The 16,833-nt window shown below is 40.2% G+C and overlaps 1 protein-coding gene across 3 annotated transcripts in view; it reads right to left on the bottom strand.

Annotated features, from left to right (window-relative positions):
- PARD3B (par-3 family cell polarity regulator beta) overlaps positions 1-16,833 on the bottom strand; it is a 1,417,836-nt gene that overhangs the window by 271,573 nt on the left and 1,129,430 nt on the right. For all 3 annotated transcript variants that reach the window (XM_006889111.1, XM_006889110.1, XM_006889109.1), the window contains one exon: positions 3,627-3,737. In XM_006889111.1, the coding sequence (XP_006889173.1) occupies positions 3,627-3,737 (111 nt within the window). The remainder of the gene's footprint in view (positions 1-3,626; positions 3,738-16,833) is intronic.

Here is a 16,833-nt window from a genome sequence, read left to right as displayed (position 1 = left end):
AAGCTTGTTTTAACTGGGGAGCACCCCCAAACACTGTCATCAGTGTCACAGTGTTCAGCCTCACAGCAACCACGAGTTACCTCTGTACAGCAATGGACAGACTAGTGCAATACCACTTAGAAGAATGTTTGACCAAAACAATCAAAACCAGGCAGTCATAAAGTGGTGCTATTTAAAAATCTTTAATGCTGTAGGGAAATGCTCACAATATAATGTAAAGCTGTGGGGAAAAGCAAACTATTTTGTAGGGAAAAAAAGTGTTATGGTAGCATCACACATGAGTTGAATACTCTTCCTTACATTTTGGTTTGTTTCTAAATTTTTCTTAGTGAATTCACATTGTTTTTATACGTTTGTTGTGCACATGTGTGTGGGGTTACTGCGATGCGGGAAGGGAATGTTCGATATTTTCTTACGTGAATGAGCACGGCTAAAGCTTCTGTTCACATAAAAAGTTGCCAGTCAGAGAGGATGCTTCAGAAAGGGTACATGAGGAGAGCTAATAGTATTTATAGACTGGCTCACTCAGTCCCCTTGTGGGAAGGAATGTATGGATCAACTTTCACAGAAAATAATGGTTTAATCTAGCTGAAACACTGTCTCTTCAAATCAGCAGAATCATCCTGAGCCTGCCTATTAAAGATAGATTCCTTGGCCCCAACTCCCAAGGTTCTGATTCTACAAATTTGGACCACAGTTTGAGAAACACTGTGGTAAGAAACCATATGGTTTGACTTGGATGCGTATTGTTTAAATTTATTTATTTTGCCTCTTTTTAAAGATAATATCTTCCAGATTAAATATGGAAGAGAGTTGGTATAGGCCTATAGTGGTTCACTGGTAAACAGGCTCTTTGGAAAAAAAATGTAATTCCTATTCAGTGCCTTTTCCAAATCTTGTGATATAAATACTTCTACCACAGCCAACTTCAAACTGCCAATCGTTTAACAAATGAGTCACAACATTTTTGAAGTTTAACACTTGGCCTTAATGTGCTGCTAAGGGCTGGCACCCATAGTGCCTTAACTATTTCTAAAAAAAGAGTTACCTTAAGGATAAACTATTAAATATTTATCCCACTTAAGATGGAATATGTAAGCAATAGTATGGCCTAAATCATCTTAAGAAAACAGTTCTTAAACATATTAGGGGAAAAAGTGATAACTCTGGCTCCTTTATATACTATTTCTTATTTTATCCTATTGCTGCCTGCCATGGCTATGTCATGAAGAGTGATGCTCTTGCTGAGTTCTCTAAGAGTTGTGAATTGGTTTCCTGTGGACAATGGCAAGCCGAGGAATGGAACTCCAGGGTTGGGAGTAATGCCAAATGCTCAGCCCCCCACCTCCAACCTCCATGGCCCTGAGGCCCTGGTTTGTTGAAAAGTCCCTGGTCATTAATTCTATAGCACTCAACCATAAAATCAACTCCTCCAACTTCTTCTCCTAACACATGACTGAGACAATGTTGTCTCTAGGAAATTCATATCCGATGTGTTTTATGCATTCACATGTGGGAAGTGGCCTGAGTGGAAGCTAATAGTATAGTTCTTTCAATAGTCTGACCAGAAATATTTTAAGAAAATTGGACTTGAAGTCTATAAAGCCAGCTGAGGCAAATTTACAGCCCTGCTTTTAAGAACAAAACTCCCTCAGGCACCTGCTTCCTCAAGGTAAAACCAGAAAGGAAATGAACTCTTGCTTCAAGACAACCCACCTTATTTTATGGGTTATCAATTTTCTACCTGGCACACAGCTCCCCAGCAACTAAGGACTATTTTTCCTCCGCCATACCCAAGAAAGAAGTAAGCTGAACAAAAAAATGTGAAGTCTGCATTCCTGCAAACAGTTCCATTTCCTGAGGATGAGGCATGGGACACAAAGCCACAGTAAGTGGAGTCAGGGAGCAGCGAAGATCTATGATGCAGGCTCATCACACAGATGCCTTTGCCAATACGTGCATTAAAATCTTAGCCTGAATTACGTTTTACATTACAGGATTACTGGATCTCGGGGCTATGATGGAGAATGCATCTTTGTGTTCTTTGAGGGCAGCTCTGCCAGGTGAACAGTCAACAACAATGTAAAGTACTTGATTTCCTTTTAACCGCTCCACTGACCCTGGAGCTGAGCTTATCAACCTCTCGACAATGAGAAAGAACTAAATAGGCTTTCTCCCTCCTTACTCATCAAGTCAGTCTTCTCACCAGGAATAGAAGAGAGAGAGGCGTGATGGTTAATATTATGTGTCCACTTGGCACTGGCCATGCACCTCAGTATTAGGCAACTATCCTCCAATTCATGATCAAGGGGAGTTTCTTGGAGGCCGGGCAGCACACGCTCAGTATATTAGAATGTTCTGGCAAAAGTCTCCCCGAGCCTACACTGTTCTCATTATTACCTCATCTCTCATTTTTCAGACATAAACTAGAAGCTTGCCTTTTGACCTTTGGATTTGGGGTTCATAAAGCCACTGCAACTGCATGAGTCAGAGGGGAGGCCCCATTCTGATGCCTGACTGACAGATTTAGGACTTTTCCAGGTTCCATGACTGACTGCAGGAGTTATTTCCTTGAAATTGCCTATCCCCTCCCTCCATATACATATATTTTCCAGTGGTTTTACCCCTGTAGAGGACATAGCCTAAAACAGGGTCAAAGGCAAATCATGAATACTCTTAGTCTGCTATATGCTAGGGGCAAATAAATAAATATATATATAATTTTCTTAGTACATATGCAAGAATTTGAAAGTAAATAAAAGAATGGATTCCTTACAAAATACGGCAACTAATAAGCAAATGAAAAGAGGGGAACATCTGACTTTTAATGGGATGAAATCAGAATAAAATACTTAAAATGTAATGCTGGTTTCATCATAATCTTCATTTCTCTTCAGGCACGTTTAGTTGTCAGGGAAGAATTTTCAGGAGGAATCTGAATATTCAATTACGTGTTTCAAAATCAGCCATTTACACATTCATTTAGGATAAATGCCAGAGTTAACATCAAAAGATATGTGAAGGACCTCTTGTCCAAATGGAACATTAAGCTCCTCAAACAGGAGAAATCAGCTCTCATACACCGCCATTACTGCAGTAAATGAGACTGGCCCTTCACCAGATGGGCGACATACTCTGTACTTTTCAGCGAGCATGTACCCTAATAAAAGACAAGACTTTTTTTAAAATGTAAAACATGTACTTCTCAAATTACAGCATCCATATGGAATTAGCAGAATAAAATTAAGGAGGCACACAACAGCTTGGGAGAAATTAGGAACAGACTATGGGAATGTGATAGTTCTAAATACCAGTATCAAAATTGCCATAAACTTCTCCCCCAAACTCATCATTGAAACCACAAAGAAAATATGAATTGGCATAGCTGACATTAGGGACAGCATATTATGGAATTAGGTATACTGATATAATAAAAGTAAGAAGTTAATTTCTTCTCAAAATAGAATAAAAATTCCCCGGAAAGGCAGAGTCCTTTTATATCAGGTGCTTGTCCTTTCCGATTGGTTGACCTCTGTGATTCTTAAAATGAGATTTCTCCAGTTGATTATTACGAGAACTAAAATGCCGGATGTAAATAAAATAAGGAGCTCCGCATCTCTGCTCACCTTTCCCGCTCTTCTTTCATTTTTTCCAGCTCCTCTTCTCGGAGACCACCATGCTTCAGAGTGACTTTCTGCTCAGCCTTTCCACCTTTATCTTCTTTCTTCTTCCCAAATCTAAGGAAACATGAGGCAGAAGATGGTTGTTAACAATGAACAGGTTTTGTAATGAGATATGCCCAAGAAGACACTGTTCTTCCGTCTAAGCAATATGAGACCATGTTGCATAAAATGGAGGTAAAATAAATCACAAAAATAGTGTGCTTACAAAATTCTCCAGTGGTCTTTTTCTCCTTTCTTTCTCCCATGCAGGTATTCAATGTGTATAAAACACAACATCCTGAGATCACAATTATGTCTAATCAACTCAGTAAAGAGAAAATAAACTGCCCCAAAATGGAATAGTCACCATTAACATACAACTAAAATCTGCTTCGTCTCCCAAGTCAGTGTCCAGAGAGCTCTGTGTGTCCCTGGAGCTGAAAATTGAAATCACAAGAGCATTGGATGGTGGTACTGTAAGGTGCAACCTAATTACTCATACTTTAAGTGAAGAATCGACACTTGTGATGTCATTAGGCTTGACCAAGACGACTACACACTAATGTTAGGACTCAGCTGGGTCTAGAGCCTGCATGACCTACCTCTTGCATTGCCTTCTAAACACATCATTTCATGGCTTCTGAACACATATTGTTGCCTAACACACATTTACTGTGATAATGTTTTAAAAGACACTTGATTTCTTTAGGACTTTTAGGAACAGGAAAATTGCAAGACTGAAAGGAAAATAAACTGAAGAGATTGAATTGTTGTTGTTGTTATGTGCCATCGAGTTGCCTGCGACTCATAGCGACCCTATGTACGACAGCCCTAAACTCCGCGCTGTCCTGTGCCAATCGCACTGTCTCTGACACTCCCATCCCAATTATCCCAGTCACTGAATCAATCCACCTCATAGAGGGCCTTCCTCTCCTGCACCGTCCCTCCACCCTCCCAAGTATGATGTCCCTCTCCAAGGACCGGTCTCTCCTCACAACATGTCCAAAGTAAGTTAGACGGAGCCTCAGAATCCTTGCCTCCCAGGAGCCACCCGGTTTAACCCTCTCCAGGACAAATCTGTTTGTTTTCCTAGCAGTCCATGGTATTCTCAATACTCTTCTCCAGCACCACAGCTCAAAGGCATCAATTCTCCTTCTATCCTCCTTGGTCATTGTCCAACTCTCTGATGCATAACAGGTGATTGCGAAGACCATGGCCTGTATCAGACACACCTTAGTCTCCAGAGAGACACCACTGCTCTTCAGCACTTTGGAGAGGTCCCTAACAGCAGACTTTCCCATGTCAATGCGCCTTTTAATTTCTAATAGATACTTTCTTTGAAAGTAATCACTCAGGTTCTTCGTATCAATAAGCACTAAAACCAATATAATGCCCAGATATTTTGCTAATAACCAGGGAGAAAGTCACTCATTTATGTATTCTTCATTGAATGCAAAAATTATGCGCCTGATACAGGCCATGGTATTTGCAATCGCTTGTTATGCATCAGAGAGTTGGACAATGACTAGGGAGGATAGAAGGAGAATTGACGCCTTTGAGCTGTGGTGCTGGAGAAGAGTATTGAATGTACCATGGACTGCTGAGAAAACAAATAGATTCGTCCTAGAGAGGGTTAAACCAGGCTGCTCCTTGGAGGCAAGGATTCTGGGGCTTCATCTGACATACTTTGGACATGTTGCCAGGAGGGACGGGTCTGTGGAGAGGGACATCATGCTTGGGAGGGTGGAGGGACAGCGCAGGAGGGGAAGACCCTCTATGAGATGGATTGATTCAGTGACTGGGGTGATCGGGATGGGTGTGTCAGAGGCAATGAGATTGGCACAGGATAGAGCACCGTTTAGGGCTCTTTTACCTAAGGTCGCTATGAGTTGCAAATGACTAGACGGCACACAACAACAACAACAATGGAAACCCTGCGTATTCCTTGTTACTTATTAAATAGAAGCAAATTTTAAGTGTGTGTGTGTGTGTGTGTGTGAATATGTGATTTATATGTGTATTTATTTGTGTGTTTGTGCAAATGTATCTTTACTTACCTACTTATCTACCAGGGAGCTCTAATTACCTAGTGGTAAGGAGCCGTGCTGCCCACCTAAAAGCGCAGGGTGTGAATCCACCAGCTGCTCTTTGAGAAAAAGAGAGGCATTTAACTGCCACACAATTTACTGTCTCTGAAAACCCCCTTGAGGGTCAACTATGAGTTGGTTTCAACTTGAAAACATGTGACATCAACAACAACAACTTATCTACCATTAAGTTTTGGTGGCCTAGTGGTAAGGAGTTACATTGTCAACCCAGAGACAGGCAGTTCAAATCCACTGTCCTCCATAGTAGAAAGGTGGGCAATTGCCTCCTATGTGATGTCTAGCCTCTGACAACTTGTGGGAGGGTCGGCTACGAATCAGTTCCTACTGGAGGGCACACAGCAACTAACATGCTATCTACCTATCACATGTCTACCACTTTGACAAGTAGTATGGCCTGCGTGCTGTTGTGAAGCTAGAAATTTGGCCATCACTATGTTAAATACAGCAGGGTCACCCCTGATGGACTAGTTTCACTGCAGCTTCTACACCGAGATGGTCAAGAAAAGTGTGGCAATCTGACTTCTGAAAATTAGCCAACGGAAATCCTCTGGCTCATCCCTGGATGGTGGAACACTTGAATACAAGCTCGTTAGGTTGAAAGGCACTAAATACATTCAATGGCCACAGAGATGAACTTGAAGATACCAATGATTGTGAAGATGGTACATAACCTGGAAACATGTCATTCTGCTCTACATGGGATGTTCATGATTCTGAGCCAACTCACCTACACTGATCACCGGCCGTTAAGAGCAGCCAGTCATTGGAGAAAAATACCAAGTGTGGTGCAGGGTTAGTGAAAGAGAGGGAGATTTTTAACAAGCTGGATTGACACAGTGACTATAACAATGGGCTATTGTTACAGTATGTCAGAGGCAATGAGGATGGCACAGGATTGGGCAGGTCCCTTCCCTTCAGATCCCTAGTTCATAGTGCTGGTTGAGTGACGTCTTCCACAGACACACAGATAATCAGAATTTCCTTACATGGAAACTTGACCTAAATATTTTAAAAAATTCTTATAGTATAAATACCCAGAACAACTAAAGAATAATCAAGTAAGCGCATGTTTCTGTCTTCTGCAGAAGTCTATGAAAATCAGAATATATTGTCTCTTTCTGCCCTGTGCTCCAAGCCAAATCAGAGGTTACTAGTCCAGTGGAACTATTTCACCTTGAAGGTATCTACTTATTCTTGTTATTAACCCCCAACAGACTGCATTCTTCCAGTCTCTCCCGGTTGTCACTCTTCTGAATATTTCTCAATTTCCAATTTCAATTAGCAAACTTTCAAGAAGTTCTTCTCCAATGCAACCCCTCCAACTACTAAATTCTTTTGTTGTGTTCAGTCTAGTCTTGAGGTCCTGCCCAACCAACCATCAACCCTAACTCTAACATTCTCAGTCCCTTTATTGTATCTTTTATTTCTGCTTCCATTTCTTATTCATAATGAAGAATCAACCTACCCTTTGGAGAACTGGAGGGAGAGGGAGAAGGTGATGGAGAGAGAAAGGGAGAGGGAGTGATATGAAGAGGGAGAGGGGAAAGGGGAGCCAGAGAGAGAGGGAGGGAAGAGAAGGGAGAGAAGAGGAGGGAGGGGAGGGTGGGAGAGAGGGAGTAAGGGAGAGAGAAAGAGAGACAAAGTAGAAAAAAGAGAGAATGAGAAGAAGAAAAAGCAACTGACAAAATTAAAAGCATATTTAACATCAAATTTATTTGTCTATTCAGCCTATAAAGCAAGAGATATCTAGGTAATATGTTTCCATTACTGTATTTTAGATCTTTCCAGAACTAGGAAGAAACATCTTAGGGATCTACATTGTTATTTTAAATCTCTTCATGTGATAAGTTAGTACATCACTGAGTAAAAATAGAAAATTTCTCTCAAATGTCATTGAATATAGTAATTGGGCAAAAATTTCTAAACTGTGAGAAATAAGGGTAGAACTAATGGTTCAGGGAGTCAGTAAGGGGAAAACGTTAGCCAAAGGTCTATGGGTAGACTTCTTTTCTTCTCCATGCTCCACATTTTGTTCTAAGTTTGGAGGTTTTGAATTTTTTTCAGATGAAAGTAGTCTTGGTTTTTGAAGAGTAAGACTAACTCAACCTCCAGCATAATTTGATCTTTATTACCACAGCCAATAAACCACTCTTGCTGGCAGCTAAAATATTTTAGTTACATGTAGTTCAAGAATAGCTTTGTTTCCATCACAGTGGAGTATGTTTGACAAAGAAAATGCTCATTTTATGTAAATTCTGTAAAGTTTCCTTTTTCCTTCTTAGCAAGAACTGTCCATAATAACTCAACAATATCATAAATATTATAAATATTTGGATTAAAAGTTTATGATCACTTATTAAAGCTTCCTTAAAAAGTCCCAAGAAATTTATTTCCTCAGTGGGAGAGAACAGTCACATGTTACCTTACTTAAGAATGTTTAAATAGGTTTGAGAACAGGATGATAAAAATAATAATAATCTTCAAAGGCACTCTCAGGCTGTTTAAATGAGGAAATTGAGGCCCAGAGAAGTTACTTACATTTTAGTTGTTAACACACTGAATTATTGCCCAATTTGCAATCAGGTATCTTAATTATCAATAGGGCTGCTTTGGCTGGGATAAGAGAGTGGAGGGAAGGTTGGAAGAACTTAGAGGCCAGACCGGATCTGGTGGATTTCCTAAACCTTTGTCCTCTTTTGTTTAGGGGCTTTTTGGGTTTCATTTCACAGCCATTCTTACTTTCATAGAGATATAGTGAGAATAGTTGAGAAGTTCAAGTACATTGATTCATCTCCCTATTACTAGCTATTTTGTAAAGCAAATCATAAGGACCTTGAATGGCTGAAATGACTGCTTTGCATTCTAAGGGTTTCAAATATCCACTGCATTCCAGGCTTCCCATTATCTATTACCTTAGAAATTTGAGAGTTGGCCATTCTGGGCTAGCTGCCTTCAAGGAAATTGAGTATAGGTCAACCTTCCTTTCTATAAAAGATATTTTCCTGAAAAATTCTGTACAAACATATGGTTTTAATCAACGAAATCTTACTTTACATATACCTGGGACGCCTGTTTAAAGAATCATATGATGGATCTTTTTGTAAAGTGGAAAAATCACCTTTCAACATACCCTTTATGTAAATTTAGATTTTCATGAATTATTAGTTTGTTTAAAACACCTGTCCTTGTTCATTTCTATAGAGGTTACATAAAACAGCTTCATGGCGGGGGTGGGGGGGTGGGAATCCCTTACTTTTTTCCTGACCTGTTCTTCCTCCTTTGCCCTTCCTTCTTTTCTTTATCCCTTCTTTTCTTCCTCCCTCACTTTGTTTTCTTCATGCATTTGTGTTTTAAAGTATTTATTAGGCATCTACAATGTACCAGCATTATCTTGGCCCTTTAATATAGGTTGATTTTATTGCGGGGGAGGGGAGTAGACACCACTCTCATGGAATTTATGTTCTAAGAAAGGAAAGAAACAGACACTACATAGGCATGTATATCTACAAATAACTGTAAGTTGTAGAAAGTGTTATGGATGATGCTAATTAATAATAAGGAATGAATTAACTGGGGAGAGCTTTGATGAACGAATGGCTCATGAGCGGAGAATATAAGGGTGAGGAAGTTTCAGAGGGGCCAGGAGTAGAAGGAAAGTCTGTGCGTTGAGGAGACATTACAGGCAAAGGCCATGAGGTGAGGGTCGGGGTGAGGGTGGGGAGGGGGGACCTGGTGCATTCCAAAGGTGGGAAAGGCCAATGTCACCAGAGTGCACAGGACAAAGGGGAGACACATGTGGATACAGACAGAAACGAAGACAAGAAATTACATAAGTCTGCGAGAAGCTCGGGTTTTAATGTGGGAATGATGGGAGGTGATTTCTTAACAATTCAAAAAAGATAAAAGCTGAGTGAAGAAATGGTTAGATTTAAAGATTTAGTGGAGGACAAAAATAGGAGTTAACAAGTCCTTTTAAAGCAGGCGTGAGAACAATGTGATGTACAGTTTTAAAATCACCTTGATTGCTGAAGTAAAATGGCAGAAAGTAAAAGCAGTAACATAAATCAAAGCATTAAAACTGACTGCAAGCTATGGCCATAGTGCTGGCTAAAGACAATGGTGGCTTGGACAATGAAAGCGGACTGATAAGACAGGGATTTAGAAATAGTGGGCAAAGAAGACTTGGACTGAAAGAAGAAGGTAATGATTCAGACAAAGGAGACAGAGAAGTTTAAGAAAATTCCAATGTTTTTATACATGATTATTTTGGTATGCCCTTGGAAAAAATCCAGATAGATAGTAACAAACACAAGACTAAGTTTTGAGGAAGAATAACCTTTTACGTATAGATAGAGGAATAAAGGTGGGCAAAAGAGAAAGAAAAAGAATGGGGGGCGGTTGCAGGGGGCAATCTCAAGAGAGTACAGTCCATGAGGATGTAAAAAAAGAGTGCTGCTGAAAAGGAGGGTGTGTGGTCCCCAGAGGGCAAACATGATGAGAAGAGCAGTGAGGGAAGGACTGAAAAGTGTGGATTAGACCAGGCAGCCTGAAGTCTTTTATAACCTTCGCACGGTTTGGTGGGTGGAGGGCTGTGGAAAAGATCTCAGCAGTGAAAGGCAGGGAAGTACGGAAGTATTCATCTCAAAAACTTTGCCTGGCAGCATGGTAACTGGAGATGAGGTGGGGTGTTGAAGGAGAATATTTTGAACTCGATTGATATCAAGTACCTTTGTTCATGTTGTTGTTTTGTACATAGAGTTGGAACTGACCCACAGCTGACCCTCTGGTGAGTTTTCAGAGGCACAGGAGGAGATAGTCTATGAGTCCTCCTCTCATGGAGCAGTAGGAGGCCTTGAACCAAGTGCCTTTGGGTTTTCAGCACAACTTCTTGCCACTCACCAGGCCACTAATGCCAGAGAGGAAAAGAGGTTGATGATGGCAGCAATAGGAGAACGACGTTCATGAAAATAGGCTAAACTGTTCTTAGTTGTCACCCTGTGTGCCGGCAGAACTAACTGTTCCAGAGAGTGTTCCAGGCTGCAGACTTTCAGAAGCAGACGACTAGGTTTGATTTCCAAAAATATCTCTGCATGGGCTTCAACTACCAACCATTTGGCTATAGCTGTGTTTCTAGCCATTTGGAGAGATATTTCTAATATGGGAGAAATGAGATGGGGGTGGGGGGTGGGGGAGAAGCCAGGAAGGGAGGAAACAAATGTGTTAATAGAGTTGATACAGGAGAGGGGAGGTCGTTTCAAGAACTTGAAATTTATACATGTCAAGGATACAACATGTATAAGGGAAGCAGTTTGTTTTCATAAAACCAGAGTTCTTTGTCTAATTCAAGGGGAAGAAATTAAAGGAGATAGAATTATGGGAGGTGGAAGTGGAAAAACCACCAAAATAGATATCACTTAGGTCATTATTTCGCTTAGATAGGGCAGGCCTGAGACAGCCATCTGGGAAGAGGCTGTTCAGATACCATACATCCCACTAGACTGTTGTTGCTGTTGTACCGTCAATGTGGAACCAATCCATTGCTGACCCTCCATTGGGTTTTCAAATGCAGTTAATCACATGGGAGAAGATTGCCTATCCTTTTCCTGCAGAGCAGCTGGTAGATTTGAACCGCGTGCCTTAGGGATTGCAGCACAGTTTCTTGCCACCAGTTCACCAGAGCTATGCACAGGAAATTTAACTACAAACAAAATCTGGTGGTGAGGAAACATCTGACCCATCCAAGGATCTAAACAAACTTCAGGAACCTCCTATTTGACATAGGCTAAAGCTGTTCATTTTTTTTTATCTCCCGGTCTGCAACATCCCAGTTTCTCAGCAAATATCTTTTTTTTTCTAATTTTTTTCTTTCATTTTCTAGGTAGTGATGACTTTCAAATATATATGCGTGTGTGTGTGTATATAAACCCAACAAACCATCTTAATTTATGATATGTATGGCTCTGATAACACTGTTGTTAGGTTACTGAAGTTGTCTTCATACAGTATAACTAAAAACTACCTGCTCCTGTGCCATATTTACAATCACAGCAGAATCTGAGCCCATCACTGAAATCCCCGTGTCAATCCATCTTGCTCAGAGAATTCTTTTTTCAGCATGTTGGGGTGGGAGGGCTCAGTCCTGAGAGATATATATGCTTGGTAGAGGGTCAGTGTTACACAGGAAGACTCAATGAGATGGACACAGTGACTGCAGGACGCCTCTGCACAGCTGTGACCACATGAATGGAGCAGCACCACAGAGCCCTGTCATTCTGATTCCTACTAAGGGTCACTAAGAATTGGAGCCAACCCCACAGCACCCAATAGCAACAACTACTTTTCCAGCATGATGTCCTTTCCCAGAAAATAGTCCTCCCTGATAACATATTGGAACTACGGATTGTTTTTTAAATTCGGATTTTTGTGAAAGTTTATAGAAAAGCTGGGTTTCCATGCATCCATTGATGCATTTTCCTCCTTGAATTCACTTTGTAATCCATATCTTGCTCTGGATTAACTGGAACACATATAATGCATAATAATTCACTCCTTTCGGATAGTCTTTTTTCCTTCATCTATTCCAGCACAGTGTTCATTATCTATCCACTCTTTTCCTATTATTCCCTCCCCCATGTCAATCCTATTTTTTAAACAGTGGTCTTATTGCTGTATTTGTCATTTTGTGACAGATTTTTTTTCACTTAGCATAATGTCTTCCAGACTCATTCATGTTGTCTAGTGTTTTACAAATTCATTGTTTTCAATGCTGCATAATATTCCATTGTGTGAATCTTCCACCTCTATGAAGAATGCTGCTATTTAAACATGGGTGTGCATATATCAGTTTGTCTCACAGCTCTGTTTTTTTTTTAACGTGTGTTCCTAGTAGTGGGATAGTTGTGTCAAATGGTATTTCTCTTTCCAACTTCTTGATGAAATGCCAGACTGTCTTTCATAGTGGTTGTACCATTTTACACGCCCACCAGCAGTGATAGTTCCAGTCTGTCCATATTTTCACCAGCATTTGTTGTTTGCTGTCTTGTTGAACTTTGCTATTGTTGCTGGGGTGAGATGACATCGCACTGTTGATCCTGGTTGTTGTTGATTGCCTTCAAGTCGAGCACAAGTCATAGCAACCCTATGAACAAAAGGCAACTATCGACATTTATCAAAGATCATAGTTTCCAGAGGCATGCTGTTTAGCAAGTGAATACTCTATAAATTTTAGATATCAGGTATGTAATTGTCCTCATCAGATTAATTACCAAATATATTTTCCAAATCCATGGCCTTCCTTTTTATCTTATTGGAGAAGTTTTTAAGTATGCATAAGGACTTGATTTTTAGAAGGTCCCATTCATCTACTTTATCTTCTCCTGGTAGTAGGCTTTTCATTATGCCTGGAAGCATATTCATGCTATAGACTAGCACTTCTAGCATTGTTCTTAGGTTTTCTCTGATGAACTTTATAATGGGTTTTTTTGTTTGTTTGTTGATTTCTTGATCCCTGATGCACCTGGAGTTGGTTTTTATATATGATTTGAGTTGTGGGTTTTCTGCAGTTTTCTGCAAGTGGTTATATAGTTTTGTCAGTACCATTTGTTAAAGACGGTATCATTCCCCCACTTTAATCTCCCTGTCAAAGATCAGTTGACTAGGTGCTGTTGTCAAGTATGACTCATAGCAACCCTACAAACAGATCTGAACACTGTCATGTCCTGTGCCATCCTCACAATCTCTGACACATTCAAGCCCATTGCTGCAGTGACCAAGCAAACCCACCAGGTTGAGAGTCTTCCTTTCTTTTTCCATCTCTCCACTTTTCTATGCAGGACCTCTCTCTTTATGGAATAATCTTTCTAGCAACATGCCAAAAGTATGTGAAATAAAGCTTCATTATCTTTGCCTCCAAACAGCACTCTGGCTATACCTTCTCTAAGACATATCTGTTTGTTCTTTTGACAGTCCATGGGCTCTTCTCCAACACCATAGTCCAAAGGTATCAATTCTATCATCCTTACACACAGTCCAGCTCTCAGATGTATAAGCTCAGAGGACCGTCTGATTGGTAGGTAGATGGTTTTATTTCTGGGTTCTCGATTCTATTCCACTGATCTGTGTGTCTGTCAGTTTACCAGTATGAAGCTGTCTTAATTACCGTGGCTGTCTAGCAAGCTTTAAGATCAAGGAGTCTAGTGACTCCTACCTTGTCTTTTGCTTTCAGCAAGCAAGGTTGTATATCATCTGCATAAGTAATTCTTCCTCTAATGTTAATATTTTCTTCTCTATGTAAAGCTATTTTCTGGGATTATCTTCTCAGCATAAAGACTGTACAGGCACAGTGAAAAGACACAAATCTAACACCTTTCCTGATTGTAAACCAGAGTGTCCTGTTCTATATGTAGGTTTCACATAAACACAATTAAATGTTCTAGAGTTTCCATTCTTCACAATGTTACCAATAATTAGTATTTTCCATATAGCCTTTGGAAAGTTAATAAAACACAGATTTCAACCAAGATCCATCTGACGTCGGCAACGATATTTCTCTCTCTAGGTCCTCTTCTGAATCTGGCTTGGATTTCTGGAAGTTGTCAGTTGATGTATTGTTGCAATCATTTTAAATTATATTTAGCAAGATTTAACTTGTGTGTAATATTAATAAAACTCCTTGACAGCATTCTGTTCAATCACCTTTCTTTGGAATGAGCACAAGAATGAATTCCAATTTTTTTTTTGTATAATTGAGTACTTTCAGCACTACATTCATTTGTTGAAACATTTCTACTAGCATTCTATCAGTTCTGGAACTTTACTTTTACCAAGGCTATCAATGCGGCTTGAATTTTTTCTTTCAATTCTATTGGTTTTTTATTACATACTATCACCTGAAATGACTGAGCATCAGTCAATCCTTTTCGCTATCGTGACTCGGTGGAGTCCTTCGATCTTCTTTAGATGCTTCACGTATTATTTAATATTATACTCACAGAATACCTCAATATTGCATCTGCTGTTGTTGACTGCCATTGAGTCAAGCACGACTCCTAGTGACCCTATGATCTAAACTTTTTCTTCAGTTCTTTCAACCTTAGAAATGACTGAGTGTTCTTCTGTTGAGGTTTTCCAATTCTGACTTTATAATACTTTAAGCTGCCATTCAAAAATTATTTCACTTTCTTACATGATTATATCTTCATTCTGTTTTCATTTCTTTGTTCTAGGGTTAAGTTTCAGAGTGTGTTCCAACATCCATTTTGGGCTTTTCATTCTTTCCTATCTTTTTAGTGAACATTTTGTATTTTTCATCCATGATGAAAAACTTTTAAAAATTAGATAACCCACTCATTTCTCTAGCCTGTGTTAGTCTGCAAACTCCACTGGAATCTGTTGACCATACACAACTCAGTTGATATTTGAAATACCAGTGGCAGTACTTCCAGCATCACAGCAACACACAAAGCAACGCAGTAGTACAAACCGACAGAGAAGTGACAGATGTGCGGTTCTCCATCTGGATTCTTCTTCCTAGCCTGAGTGTTAGTCGAAATGATTGATTCTTACCAAAAAGTTGTGGTTCAAATCTCCCAGCCACCCTGCTTCTGTAAAGATTTATAATTTAGGAAACTTTATGTGGCTACTATCTTATCATAGGGTCATTATGGGTTGGTTTTAACTCGGTGGCCATGGGATTAGTCTATAATTTAATTCACTCCTTAATTCTGCCAAATTGTGTCTTGTTTGCAGTTTTCCTCATCAATCCCACTCGGTAGTTTAGATAGCCATTATCATCCTCTATCCTCCCACTTTTACTTAGTGAATACTCTCTATACAAGCAATCCAGAGCAATGGTTTACAAAAACTAAAAAGTAAGATGGGGAAAATATCACAGGTGCTCTTCTGCCAAACTAATGGTGAACGAAATCCAATCTTTGTCTTCTTGATGTTGAGATTTAATTTGTATTGAAGACTACAGTCCTTGACCTTCTGCAACAAGTGCTTCAGGTCCCCCTCAATTTTTGACAAGTAAGGTTGTATCATCTGCATTAACACAGGTTGTTGATGAGTCTTCCTTCAATCTTGATGCCACATTCCTCCTCATAAAGTACAGCCTCTTAAATGATCTGTTCTGCATATAGCTTGAAAAGGTATAGAGACAGGATTCATTCCTGACCCACTGCTTTCCTAATTTAGAACCAGGTAGTTTTTCCTCACTCTGTTCTGGGGACTACTTCCTGATTCAAGCATGCCTGGACTGCCACCATGATAGATGGAGAAGAGATTGAGGTTGTTAACAACTTCAGCTTGCTTGACTCCACAATCAAAACACTTGGTAACAGCAGTCAGGAAATAAAAAAAATTAACTGCATTGGGGAAGTCTGCTTTCAGGGACCTCTCCAGAGTGCTGAGGAGCAATGATGTCACTCTAGAGACTAAGGTGTGCCCAATCCATGTTATGGTTTTCTCAATTATGTGCTATGCATCAGAGAGCTGGACAATGACCAAGGATGTAGGAAGAAGAATTGATGCCTTTGAGTTGGTGCTGGAAAGAAGCACTGAACATGCCTTGGACGGCCAGAACAAATAGGTCTCTTGGAACAGGTGAAACCAAGTTTCTCTTTGGAGGCAAGGATTTTGAAGCTCTGTCTCACATACTTTAGGCACATGGCCAAGAGAGACCAGTCCTTGGAGAAGGACATCATTCTTGAAAGAGTGGAGGGACAACATGGGAGAGAAAGGCCCCAGATGAGATGGATTGACAGAAAACTGGGGCAGTGGGATTAGGTATGTTGGAGTCAGTGAGACTGGCTCAGGATAGAGCAGGATTCAGAGCATTGTACACAGGGTCACTATGCGTCACAGGTGACTCGAAAGCGAAGAAGAAGAAAAGGTAGAGGAGGAAGAGGAGGAGGAGGGACAAGGAGGAGGAGGAGGTGGAAGAGGAGGAGAAGGTGGAGGAGGAAGAGGAGGTTGAGGACGAGGAGGAGGAGGAGGAGGAGTAAAAAGAGGAGGAGGAGGAGGAGGAAGAATCAATCATAAATAAAAAGTATTAATCAGAAATT

This window comes from Elephantulus edwardii, unplaced genomic scaffold (assembly GCF_000299155.1).
Source record: "Elephantulus edwardii isolate Elephantulus edwardi_28Jun2011 unplaced genomic scaffold, EleEdw1.0 scaffold00075, whole genome shotgun sequence".
In the NCBI taxonomy this organism is placed as follows: Eukaryota; Metazoa; Chordata; class Mammalia; order Macroscelidea; family Macroscelididae; genus Elephantulus; species Elephantulus edwardii.
This window is presented reverse-complemented; position numbering and strand designations above follow the sequence as displayed.